We start from the raw sequence: 13,898 nt of genomic DNA, 5'->3' as shown, positions 1-13,898 counted from the left end.
AAATAGGTGCTATGCATGTCCAGAGGGAGTTGTATAGGTGTTTCTCTGAGTTAGGGTCCATAAGTACAAGTCCATAAGCTGAGGCGCAATATCCGGACAGGACCAGTATCTGGACCTGCCTATGGCCCTATTACGTCAGATATTGGAGGGATTACTGTATATAGATATATATAGATATATAAATATATATATATATATATATATATATATATATATATATATATATACATGTGTAAATAGATAAACAGATAGATATAGATATATGTGGAGAGAGAGAGAGAGAGAGAGAGAGAGAGAAGGTGAGAGAGAGAGAGAGAGAGAGAGAGAGCCTCTGTGGTACAGTGGTAAAGTGTGCATTTTCGTACACTGGAGAGCGAGGGTTCGCGCCACACCAGGGAAATAAACTCTGGAAGCATTGTCCTGGCCATGTACTGCTTTGGCGGACACCAGGGGTGCTGTGGTTGAACCAGTCTCGCATACTGTAAAGTATGTTTCCACCCAATCGGTTTACGCAGACCAATTACACTTGATTCACAGACTACACACACATCCAGAGCCACTACAACACTACAGTTACTCTTACAAACACTTCCCACCCTACATACAATGTCTACCAGACAGCCTAATTCACTTGGTAGAGATACATAGGCTGTATCGTCCCTACTTCGGTTAAGATAGGCTGGTCCAGCAGTGGATACTCAAATGGCTGATGATGATGATGATGATGATGATGATGATGATATATCTATATATCTATCTATATATATATATATATATATATATATATATATATCTATATATATATAGATATATGCGTATATACATAGTAATCCCTCCAAGATCCGATGTAACAGAGCCAAAGGCATGTCCGCGACTTGGTCTTGTCCGGGACTTGGGATAAATTCCCCTGGAGAGACACTTATATACCCCAACCCAACCGAACCTTGAATGCTACCTAATGTACCCCTCCACAATATGTCTACCCCCGATGTATATATGTCCCCCCCCCCTGCATTCATGCCCCCACTAAATTTGCTAGGTCAGCATGCTCTCCCACGCCTGAAGACGGCGTTATTGCATCAGTTGATATCGGGCAGCCAAGAAGGGTAGTCTATTTTACTGTGAGCTTGTAATAAACTCCTTATCTAGCTGTTTGTACACGGAGTTTCTATCACCAAAGTATTGCAAGTTACATTTGGTAGCAGCGGTGTTTCGACCCATCACATTCTGACCGCCTCCTTGGATTTTTTGTGATACAACAAGATACACGACGTCTCGCATCTGCCGGCCTCGCCCCTCCTCCATGCCTCTAGTGGTGTCATACCTTGGCTGTGCTTTTCGAGTGTACCATTTTTCTCACCAGTGCTCACCTCTCAAACCACCGCACCCATACGCCTTGTTCCCGACCGCATGTGTCGCCGTCGCCGACCTACGCACCTGTTGCACCTGTTCCCAGCACCTGTTCCGGACTCATCATAGCTCCTGCCCCCACGGTGCCACTTATCACTGTCTGCCCGCTGTCTGCCCACCACCATTTAACTCCTGGTGTCAGGAGACACCATCTCCACTACCCGGGGGAGTAGTGTACCCCCTCCACAATATGTCTACCCCCGATGTATATATGTCCCCCCCCAATGCATACATGCCCCCACTAAATTTGCTAGGTCAGCATGCTCTCCCACGCCTGAAGACGGCGTTATTGCATCAGTTGATATCGGGCAGCCAAGAAGGGTAGACTATTTTACTGTGAGCTTGTAATAAACTCCTTATCTAGCTGTTTGTACACGGAGTTTCTATCACCAAAGTATTGCAAGTTACACTAAGTAACTCCCTACCAGACATGCAGAGTACCTATTTAAAACCCTATGCACAAAAATAAAGGGCAAAAACCATGATATAAATGAAAAGGAACCAGAGAATGAGAAATTAGAAGTGAGTATGGAAAATATTTAGTAGTGTACAGTGTACTTACAACACGTCCGTGGCAGTCACAAAGAATAACCCGACTTCTCTCAGGCTCTGACAGTGGTGAAGATGCACTTGAAGCACATGCAGTAATCAATCGGTAGAGAGGCGGCCTGCAGTTCCAACGGACCCAGGTTCAAATCCCGCCTGGGGCAGAGGACAGTTTAAGGATTTGAATTTCATTAAATCAGGCTTTACTGATCTACCAGAAGATCCGCCGACATGTCGTAAAAATACTCCCGCTAATACCAATACACCAGTCCTGTATGAGACAGCCCTAGCATGTATTCAATATGGATGGTGGGTGTTAGCACCGAAGTGGTGACATGTAGAGGTGTATGGTATGTAGGAGGACTGCTGGGCCTTGATAGTAGGCTGTGGAGCCTATGCCCAGAGTCGGACACATAAAAAAAAAAAAAAAAAAAAAAAAAAAAAATGCAAGGCCCATGGTGAAAGCTTTGGACGCCAACGAGGAGGGGGTTGAAGAGTTTCGGCAGAAGGTGAAGGGCTTGATTGACAGGGAGGATCTCACACTCAGTGAAGTGTACAGAACTGATGAAACTGGTCTATTCTATCGCTCGCTGCCCAAGAACACCTTACAGTAGCAGAGGAGACAGAGAAGCATGTACCTGGATGCAGGCTCTCAAAGCAAAAGATATCTGCTTTGTGTGGTGTTGGTAAGTCCATGTCGTAGTTTGAAAGCGAAGAGCCACCCTTCAGATGCCTTGAGGTCTGGGATGTCCTGTAACCTTGTGAACTTCTCAGCAGCAGCCTTCAGCTCTGTACCATGCACCAGCACACCAGCAGCACGTTGTTGATGATACCAAATCAGTGTGAAGTGGTCAACTTCTGCAAACCTGGGAGGGTACATAATCTTCCTCTGCGAGTTGCGTTTGGTCTTCGATGCAAAGTCTGCCGTGTACTGGGTGAATTTGTCCCAGGATTTCTTGATATCAAACAAGGTAGAGTGGGCCAGGTTGAATTCTCGGAGGATGCGTGATCTCGACCATGCCATGTCCACCTTCTTCAATATCTCCATCTTCTCCAGAGTCAGAACCACTTGTTTCCTCTTCTCAAGAGGCGGGACCATCGTCACACACACAAGTAAGAGGCAGCAGAGGAACAGCAGGGCCTGCAGCAAGTAAGGCACCACCACAAAAGTGAGCATTTGGGCAGCCGTAGTGACGAGCGTGCAGTCACGATGGTAGGTAGGCTGGAAATGGTGAGGATGCAGGGCTGGGCTAGTGGAAGTTGGAGGAAGTACGTGCCAAAACACAGCTGTTCATCACTATGCGGCAAATTCAAAGTAGGGTTGAAAATGTATGTATAGCATGTATGATCTCATATGCCTGTGATTAATTTATTTGTAATGCATGCATATACACCCTATAAAAAAAGAAGTGGGACCCTTACTGCACAATACAATATGCCACACCGCACTAAGGAATTTGAAGCCCCAACTGAGTTCTGGTGCGTATCAGTGGTCTTTGCGAGACGCATCAGCTCGTGGGGGTCCCGATTCTTTTTTTATAGGGTGTACCACTTATATTATTACTGACGTGTGCCATTATTATATGCCTGTGTACACACTCGTTCTATAGGCCACACATCCCTAGCTTTATATGTTTTGTCCACCCCTAGCGGGGCGTCATGTAACTAAATTAGAGTTTGTTTTCAAGTCTAGCTGCGTGCAGGCTTACGGTGGCGGCCCCCTTAGTGTGTACCCATTCAGTTTAATATAAGGACCTACTTTAAATGACTTAGCATTTCCTTCCGTCCCCTCCTAGTGATAAGGAAATTGCTCTAAAGTGACGAATCTGTTAACACCATACATGGTGCAGTGATCGAAGAGCTGATGGGATACCAGCGTCACCGCCCGCCTACCACTCGCCTCCCGTAGCACCACGAGGCCCCTGGATTACGATGTTCAGTGAAGTGTTGTGCATTGACAGTGTTGTGTAGTGCAGTGACTGTTCTGGCCGCATTTCTAGATTCATATGCAACCATTGTCACCCATACATGGCCACTTCTTGGGCTCAGGTCGGGAGCACGAGGCAGCACCCTCCCTCAACCGTGTCTCGAGGGTAACTGGCTCAACCCGCCATGCCACCGCAGGTTGCCCGCCCGTGATTCGCACACGCACAGACGCACACACACTCGTAATTCCAACATTATTTTAACTGACTCTTTGGAACAGTAACTTTTCCCATATATCCAGGTGTATCAGGCGAATTTTTTGGGGTGAATATTGCAACATAGGTACAGCCTTTACCTTAGGGGAAACTTTTGCCGACATATCCGACCACGGATCCCCTGACCATTCCCCACCCCCTCTCAGCCCTTACCCTCCGACATCGTCTGGGCCAGAGTTAGTGCAGCTCATCAAGTATTTAGAAGAATCAAGAAGATATGAGGAGAGAGGAGAAGGCGAGAAGACCAAGAAAGAAGAGAAGCTGAGGAGAGGCCAAATCTACTGGCGGAACCGTCGCTTCCTCCACCCGGTGAATCCCCCTGGTGTAGACCCCCTCCCCCATATCCCTGTGGCCCCTTGCACGGATCCGGAAAGAGAGTCCTTAGCTGTTGCCCCCCCACCTACCCCACGCCGTTCTAAAAGACTCAGAAACAAAGAGTCCGCTCGAGAGTAAACTACGAGTGTGAGGGGGGAGGGAGGTGTATGTATAGCATGTATGATCTCATATGCCTGTGATTAATTTATTTGTAATGCATGCATGTACCACTTATATTATTACTGACGTGTGCCATTATTATATGCCTGTGTACACACTCGTTCTATAGGCCACGCATCCCTAGCCTTATATGTTTTGTCCACCCCTAGCAGCGCGTCATGTAACTAAATTAGAGTTAGTTTTCAAGTCTAGTTGAGTGCAGACTTACGGTGGCGGTCCCCTTATTGTGTACCCATTCATTTTAATATAAGGACATACTTTAAGTGACTTCGCATTTCCTTCCGTCCCCTCCTAGTGATAAGGAAATTGCTCTAAGGTGACGAATCAGTTAACACCATACAGAAAACATATCTTTTTTTTTTTTTTTTTTAATACTTTTTTTGGACATTTTTGGTGTCCGAGGACCCGAGCCCAAAATGTCAGAGACTTCCGGTGCCCAGGACTTGAGCGTCCTGATCTTACTGGGATTACTATATACATATACATATATATATATATATATGTATATATATATATATCTATAGAGAGAGAGAGAGAGAGAGAGAGAGAGAGATACATATATATATATATAGATAGATAGATAGATAGATAGACAGATATATCTATATATCTATATCTATATCTATCTATCTATCCATCCATCCATCTATCTATATCTATATATATATATATATATATATACAGTGGTCCTGATCCTCGTTCACTGTGAAATAGTGGACTGTGAATACATAATCTTATGGGAAAAATTACATATTGTCTTTACCCCCTCATACCTTGACATTTTTTACCCTTAGAGACACAATAAAGAGAAAATTTTTTTCAAACATATACTACAGATATAGCTACAGTTACAAAAATATGATCAGTCACCTTAACAACAATAGACAACAGGCCTGATGGACTGAAGTAACAGGGGTTCCAAGGCACGGCAACACACTCAGAGTGCCCCCGCCGCCCTGGCTGCACCACGCATGTTTAATGGTTACCAGTGTTGTACTATTCCAGGCTTTGGCGAAGAAATTTACAGCCTGTCGAATGTTGTATTTCTTCCAGAATGCAGCAACAGTCATTATGGTTGGGATTGCAGGTATGCCAGGTGAAGCAGGTGAGTCAGGTGGGGCTGTGGAGGTGGTGGGGAGGCGGCGGGTGTGTCAGGTGGGGCAGTGGAGGTGGAGGGGACTGCAACGGGCGAGTCAGGGAAGTTGGTGAGGGGAGGATCCTCCATCTCCTCGCTGCTGCACACATTTTCGGCAATTTCCTTCATTTCTTCTTGTTCATTTGTTTCATTCCTCATATTGTTATGGACGTACCTGCAGTATAACAACTTGGCATTCGCGAAATTATCGTCATTCAAGTGAATCCAAACATTATTATAGAAACTGGGTATCTATTCTAACTTACCGTTATTACCAAAAACGTTACTGTCGAAGTCGTTATTGGCATGATCTTACTGTAGACTCTTCTTGAGCACCTTCCCCATGAGCATCTAAGTCATGATGGGCGCGTCGTGTGGGGAGGGGATCCTCGTCAAGGAAAATAGCAGTTTTGGGCCACTCCTTGCCTCTGCCTCGCGTATTGTGGGCTAAACGCGAGTAATCAAGGTTTTTTGGTTATTATTTTTGGTCACACGTGTACTGTGCAATTCGTGTACTGTGAACTCACGTACTGTGCAAGCCCACTGTATATATATATATATATATATATATATATATATATATATATATATATATATATATATAAAATCAATAATAGAATCAACAGTAATAGATTGAGACTAAAAGGAAAGACATTTTAGTGAAAAAAAAAAAAACTGTATTATCCTTCAAGATGGTGGAGAAGGCCTACCTTAGTCATACTAATTAAGTACCTCGTGTCTCCCGGAGAGGAATCTCTCTCTCTCTCTCTCTCTCTCTCAACATCAGAAAGAGAGAGAGAGAGAGAGAGAGAGAGACTGAATTCTCAGCCATCTCCCTGTCAGTATAAGAGATATTGCTTGTGCAGGTCCTCCAGACTGGGACACTCGTTCAGCAAGTGCTGAAAAGTCTGGGGAATCAAGCAGTCACTGCAGGAGGGATAAACTGCCTGGGGCATGAGGCAACCACGCGTGAGGTGAGTGTGGCCCTTCCAGAGATATGCCAGAACTGTCTCTTGATAACGTACCCTCACTTTTCCATATGGCAATGACATTTTCGTCGTGGACGTTATCTCCTCCATCTTGGATGTGGGTATCAGGGCTTGCCATCTGCCTTCTCAGACGTCCTGAACTGCTTAGTGTATTAAAGGGAAAAGATTCTTATATGGGAAAGGACAAGCAGGGGCAGTATGCAGTGCGGTGGACTTGGCCACTTCGTCTGCTTGCTCATTTCCCTTGACAGATCTTTGAGCAGGTACCAAACAAAAATACACCTGGTGACCACGACTACGGTAAATCAACAACCACGTGAATATCTTGAGGACAATGGAGTGGGTATTTTATTTTTTTTCAAGAAAGACAAGACAACTGTGCAATCACAAAAAAAAAAAAAAAGTCCCACCTGTACAGGATAGAATGCATGTAGGGCCAAGTAAAATATCAGAGGACTCCACACTAAAAAAAATAAAAAATAAAAAAAATAAAAATGAGGGAAAAGGAGGAAAGACTGCCACACCAGATAAAATCATGGAAGGCGGCCTTTGAGCCTTCGATAAATATTGGTGTGCAGCCCTCATGCACGGATTTCTGATAAAAAAGCATACATTTAGCACCTGCCCCAGCAGATCTGCCTTGCTCTCCGGCACAGATCAGCATATTTGTATTGATGGAAGTTTCCATGGCAGCACATGCAAGAGATGAATAGAAGCTATGTCAGGTAATGGAAGGGACAACTGGTCTAGCAGCATTCTTCCTCTGTACCTAGAGGGTTGTGGAATACTGACTTTTGAACAAAAAACATGGTCCAGGGAACTGTCCAACAAGCGATAGATTTAACTGTTTGGAAAACTCTGTGTCCTGTACCAGAATGGAGCAATTTAAGACTGTCAGTGGAGGTCCAGTGGCAACATCCCCACACCTACAAGAAGGCTGGGGATATGACAACAGGAACCTACCGGTTGATAGCTGTTCTCCAGCATCATGGATGAATTTATGGATTTGGGGATGGGGTGAAGATATATATGAGTAAATCCAGCTACCATAATCAAACTTTCATTGTATAAGTGTGCTGAACATTGTCAGGAAGAGACTTGTTGAGGAAATCATCGCTGCATGAATGCTTCTGTGCAAGTTCATGTCCCTGACTATAACCTGATGCATCAGAAGATGCTTTGATTGAAAATGAATGTGATACTGATAATGTGGTGTGTGTAATGCTGTAGATCCCGTAGGACTGGACAGAAATTTAGCTAATACTTGTCAGTAGGGAGGAAGGGAGGCCAAGACAGAAACTGGTTATAGCTCGCAGCTTTGCCTCTGCAAAGCCGACCTTTTCACTCGGTCTAATTAGGAGGATTTCTCTCTAAAATTTATATTGCTCACATTCAATTGTTGGTGCAGGTGAGGTCTTCCACAAGTGCAGCATCTGGCAGAACTTGAATGGTCTTCCTCATAGTCAGATTCCCTGAAGGTGACATTCTTACGACGAAAAGGGGGCCATAAGTCTTTCTGGGTGTGTTAAGATCAAAACAAAGTGTGCAACGGAAATTTTATAGTCCAAGAGAATAGCTAAGCACATCACGTCGTAAGTTCAAAAGGGGAAAAACAGGAACAGAGTATCAAACAAATAGCAATACAAAAAAAAAAAGAGAAGGAAATTGGCTATTAATAACAATAAACTTAATTTCCTTAACACTAACATAATGTTACAAGAACAAACTCAGACAGGTTTGGACAGGCCTATCAAACTAAGACTTGCAGAAATTTTCCTAAAGTTCCAAACATTATTAATAAAAGTAAACTATAGCACTGAAACAAGCCAATGGATTGTTAAACTGCTGGTGGGCAAAACAAGGACAATTAAAATTAAAGATACAAACTCTTGACACCTGAAGAAAGTGGATTACATTAGCAGAAATAATTAGAGTGACTCAAAATTAGCAATTCTTATAAAGTAAATAACTGTATATCACTAAGCACACCTTAATATGTACTGTAGATCATGTGATGATGCTTTTAATCACTAAACATGAACTCACGTGTGGCAGATATTTATTGCAAAAATCGTATATACAAAGTCCCAAAGGAGAACATACAACCCTAAGTCTAAAACAAAGTCGGTTCACTTTCCATCAGGGCGCAGGGAGGCGTGGCTTGTGTGTGACGTCAGTTGGCTTAAGTAACAGAAAATGTATAAAACTGCAGACTCAAACATTTATAACAAGGGAAAACAAAGCAGGGGAAGAAGTGCTTCCCTCACACCCCTACACCTTCTATCACATATTTCAGTCCTTTCCCTCACTTCACCGAAGTGAAAAAAAAAAAAAAAATCATGGTCTGATTAGTGGAGCAGCCATCCACCCTCCATCATGGCCAGGAGTCAACTGAGCTGGTGTTTCATGCCAGAGCCAGTCAACGTCACTCCGATGCTCCGCCCCCTGCGTGAGCTTGGAGCCGTTTTAGAAGGAAGTGAACCGACTTCGTATTAGTAAACTTGATACAACCCCTCTGGTTTAAACTTCAGTCGTTAATTCAACTTGGTACAGACAGCCTTGTCTTTATAAACTCACAGCAGCACGAAAAGTGTAACAGAAACTTATTAATAAGGCAGAAACTGACATAGGCAAATACAAGAAGGTAGCTCTAATGGCAACACAAAGGGGTATGGAAGATTCTAGAAGCAAATGCGCACATCCGTAAAACGTCTGCAAGGCTGAGAACTATAAAGCAGTCACAGTGATGGAAAACTCTTACTTGTAAATTTTCCCTCATTATATAACACTCCAACAAGCAATAACATGCAGTATGGAGCCGCTCTTTCCCAAGGTTTGGATATTTATAAAACTCTTCTCAATTCACACAAGGGTTAAGCATTATGGTGCATTTCAAGTAAATAATAATACTCTGAGTAATACCTATGAATATAAGAAATTTTATCAGCCATACATAACATGCCCACACCTGAGAAGCAATTTTCCAGGGGAAAATTTGTTCTTAAAAGTGCGACAAGCCATTGGCAAATACATTATCAGCCCACTTAATATACTCCATGTTCAGGTTATACTCTTGGAAAAAGAGACTCCAGCAGGTCAGCCTTTGATTTCTATTTTTTAACTGGTTCAAAAAAAATTCAGGGAGTGATGATTGGTGTATAATGTGACTGTCGGCCCAAAAGCAGGTATATACGCAGAAAAATTCTGTAGAGCCAGGATCAGGGCAAGTGTTATAGTTCCTTTTCAAAAAATGAACAATTACTTTGTGTATTAGGAAACTTTTTACTGAAATTGCAAACAAGATGCTACATGGCCAGATCGATGACCTGCAGGAGAACAGCTCCTGCTCCTACATCACTGTTGGCATCTACAGCCAGTTTTAGAGGCCTTGAAAAATTAGGAGCAAGCGTCACAGGGTGGCAACACTGAATTCCGTTAACAAACTTGAAAGTACTTTCACAATCTTCATTGCAATAGAATTTTTTTCTCTCTTTAACCCTTGGTGTCCAGGTGTCGAGTATACTACATCCGGGTGGCACATATACATGATCTAGTGTTTCATGGCATTGTTTGAATATTCCACGGGTTATTTCCACCACATGCAGCCACTTCCAACCCTCCTGCACACATCTGAGTCACACTCCAGATACCTGCATATCCCTTAATGGATATGCAAAAAGGCTTCCCTGTGTCTGGATCCTTGGCTTAGCTCCAGCAGCTGCCAACTTCAACACCAATGAAGACCAAAGGCCAGAAAAGAAAAGGCCTCAGTGATAGTGTGATAAGGAGAGAACTCAAGGTGACATTATCGCCAATTGTGAATGGAGAAAGTGACTCTTACTCTGAGGAAAGCGACCGACATGATGAGTGTCGATATTTATGCGTCAGATGAGGGGGGTGGTTAACGCATACACCGCGGGCATGTTTACCAATGTTTTGCGTGTCCCGCGGGGTTATTCTGGCTCCAACAGACTCTCAAAAAATATTTGCCAAAAATCAGTTATTAGTCCTAGAATATTAAAATTAAATATGCTTATGGCACATACCTTCAGCTTTCGCCTGGAATGTTTGTTGAGCCTTCATCGGTTACCGTAAGACTTGTGGAGACCTCTGAAGTTGGGTAATGAAGTCTCCACTTTACACTTCCCGACAACCTGTAATATGATTACCACAGCCAGATATTAACACTATAAACACTACTCTATGATTTTCAAGTAGTTTGGGATCCATACTCCAAAAAAAAAAAAACACTGTGAAAGCAATGGAAATTACGGGCGCGTCTGACCGTCGCACTTGCGCTAGTTCGCTCTTGGTGCTCTGTCATTTATTATTCATAAAACCCCTCACATTTTATATTTCTGTTACTATATCACACTTATATATATCTGGAGTCTTTCTCTATAAGTTTCCTTCAGTAGTATTAGTTTATTGTCACTGAAGTCATTCAATTTTTCATTCAGTAAAATACGTAGAGAGCCACGGATTCACTTTCACTGTTATAACATAAAGTATTTGTACTCATATTCTTATATTACTAATTACTTACATTACTATTTACATTTTCTCTTCTATTTTCAATATTTACCCTTCTATTTTACTTACACTATGTTATTCACTGTCACTTTCAGTAAGATAAAACTATAATACACTGTTCAATCGTATGTACTGAACATCCATTGCTTTCACTTGCTATTTACACATTATTTACACATTATTCTCCTTTCACACTTGCACTGTTAGAACTGCTTCTGGCTGTGGTAATCAAAGAGGCAGGTAACACAGAGGGGAACCTGGCACTCAGCGCACTGCCAAGAGGTGCGTTTGTGCTCAGGTGTGCGGCGGGTGGTATGTGCACACACCTGACACCTGCGAATAGCAGCCTTCCTTTTCCCTGTGGCAGGCATTAACTCCAGTCTGTGCCGATCCATATACGCCCTCTGCTCAAGTCGGTCGGGAAGTGTTACTGGATGGCGCCTTGGAGTTGCTGCTGTCACCCTACCATATCTTTCCAGCAGCTGCTGGACACAAGTCCTGGTGAACAACCTCAGGGAGAAGGACTTGGGTGGCTTGACCTTCATCTTGTACAGGATGAAGGCGTTCAGCATCGTCATATCTATGAGATGCAGAAAAACTTTCCTATACCACCTAGTATTCTTCCTGAGGCAGTTGATCTCACCAATCATCATGTCGGACTTGTCCACTAGCCGCATGTTGATATTGTAGTCCAACACAGCATCAGGTTTCATCACAGGTTAGCCTGTCCTACGGTCGACCTTCCCACTGTCTGTCATCTCCCCCTTATGTACGGTGGTGAGCATGTGCACGACCCTCTTGTCATGCCACCGTATTGCCAGCATCTTCTCAGACTTGCGTAGGTGCACATCTCCTTGCTGTGAGGTTCCTGCCTCTGTGAATTTTGGGAAGTGGGTACGATTACTTTTGACAGTGCCGCAGCAGCCAATGCCGTGCTCAGAAAGGTATTTGGCAAGTTTCGGTGCTGTATAGTAGTTGTCTGTATACAGCACATGATTCCCACCAAAATACTTTTCAAGGAGCACTTTCACTACACAGCCTGAGAAGCCAAGGGGGTGTGTTTTATCCAGATCGACAGTGCTGGCTGAATAAATGAAGAAGTCAAGGATGTACCCCATCTTACAGTCGCACAGTACAAAGAACTTAATTCCAAAGCGATGGCGTTTGCTTGGAATGTACTGAACAAACCGAAGACGTCCTCTGAACAAAACCAAGGATTCGTCAATGACAACCTTCTGAAAGGGGTGGAAGAATGACATAAACTTATCCTTCATTCTGCTCAGAATCTCCCGGATCTTCCAGAGTGGGTCGGTTTGGGAAGGTATATCGTTGTCGGCAAAGTGCAGGTTTCCCATGATGTTCCGGAAGCGATTTCTGGCCATGTACTTATTGAAGGTGGGTGAGGTAGTAAGGGGTCCATGGACCAGTATTCTTCCAACTCATGCTTCTTGGAGTGTGGCATGAGAAGCATGAGGGCAAAGAACACATACAGCTCCTGCACTCCCAGCATGGACCACTGTTGCATCTTGGCTGCACCTGTACCACTTGCAGCATGTTGTGATTCATACCTGTTGGTCTCATCACATATGTGCTGCATGACTTCGTCATCTAGGAAGGCCAAAAGGCAGTCCACACACTCGGCATTATCGTCAATAGTGAAGGCAGGCTGAACTCCTGAGGAGCTCTCATCAAACACTAAATGTTCAGACACAAAATTGGACCCTTCCGTCCATGCGAAGGCGTCCAGGATTCCCTGTCGTGGCGGTGTAGGGTGGATGGTGGTGGTGGGTGGCTGTGAGGAAGATTTACCCCGTTCAAGGTCACTCGCACTGACCCTGGGTTGCCGTACAGCACTAGCAGCCCTTACCCTACTACCAACTCTACTTTTCCAAGTCCGGGATTTACCTCTTCCTCTACGGCCTGCCTTCACTGTTGATACTGGTGGTGACTTCGACGACGAAGACTCCGTGGATAACTCAGCCAACGATGAGGAAGAAATGAGTGAAGTGGGGCTTGGGGAACGGGGAGGTGAATCAACTCGGGACACATGGCGGGCTGGGTCACGCGGGGGCATTATTCTGGGGCTAACACGCCGCCTTTTCACTCCCTTCCCAAATTCCTTGCCTTGCTGCACTAACGGCTCCTTTCCCTTGGAGCTAGGGATAATTTCCGACACTGAAGCACTCGTACTAGCACTCTCTGGCACGATTACCTCACCCGGCTCATCACATAATTCACCCGAATTGTCAAAATCACTATCCATCATCACCACGGACAATTCTGCTAGTTCTCGTGCCACTGCAGAGTCACTAAGTCCTTTCCTGCTTCCCTCACGACTTTTTATGGGGGTAGAGGTCACGGGGCCCTTTGCAATGGGCGCAGAAGTGGCAGAAATGGCAAGGCGTGAGTGCGACATGGTTTGACCACAGTGGAGGACAAGGAACTAAATGCTTCTGCTTATCTGAGAAGGCAAGGGTTGACAATGACACTGAGGCTGACTGCTGCTAACTTACATGCTAATTTTTTATAGGTAGAAAATCTCGGCAATACGTAAAGAAATAGGTAGTCCCAGGTGAATGTAAATGTCAC

The 13,898-nt window shown here is 44.1% G+C and overlaps 1 protein-coding gene across 1 annotated transcript in view; it reads left to right on the top strand.

Moving 5' to 3' along the window:
• The window catches only part of LOC145399707 (uncharacterized), an 89,334-nt gene that overhangs the window by 30,349 nt on the left and 45,087 nt on the right, over positions 1-13,898 (top strand). The window contains exons 7-9 of the mRNA XM_080272254.1: positions 3,957-4,080; positions 4,225-4,466; positions 6,654-6,761. Of these exons, the coding sequence (XP_080128380.1) occupies positions 3,957-4,080; positions 4,225-4,466; positions 6,654-6,761 (474 nt within the window). The remainder of the gene's footprint in view (positions 1-3,956; positions 4,081-4,224; positions 4,467-6,653; positions 6,762-13,898) is intronic.

Source organism: Coenobita brevimanus, chromosome 50 (assembly GCF_032717465.1).
Source record: "Coenobita brevimanus isolate Jiangsu-jjx chromosome 50, ASM3271746v2, whole genome shotgun sequence".
Classification (NCBI taxonomy): Eukaryota; Metazoa; Arthropoda; class Malacostraca; order Decapoda; family Coenobitidae; genus Coenobita; species Coenobita brevimanus.
The sequence above is the reverse complement of the archived record's forward strand: the minus strand, read 5'-3'. Positions and strand labels throughout refer to the sequence as shown.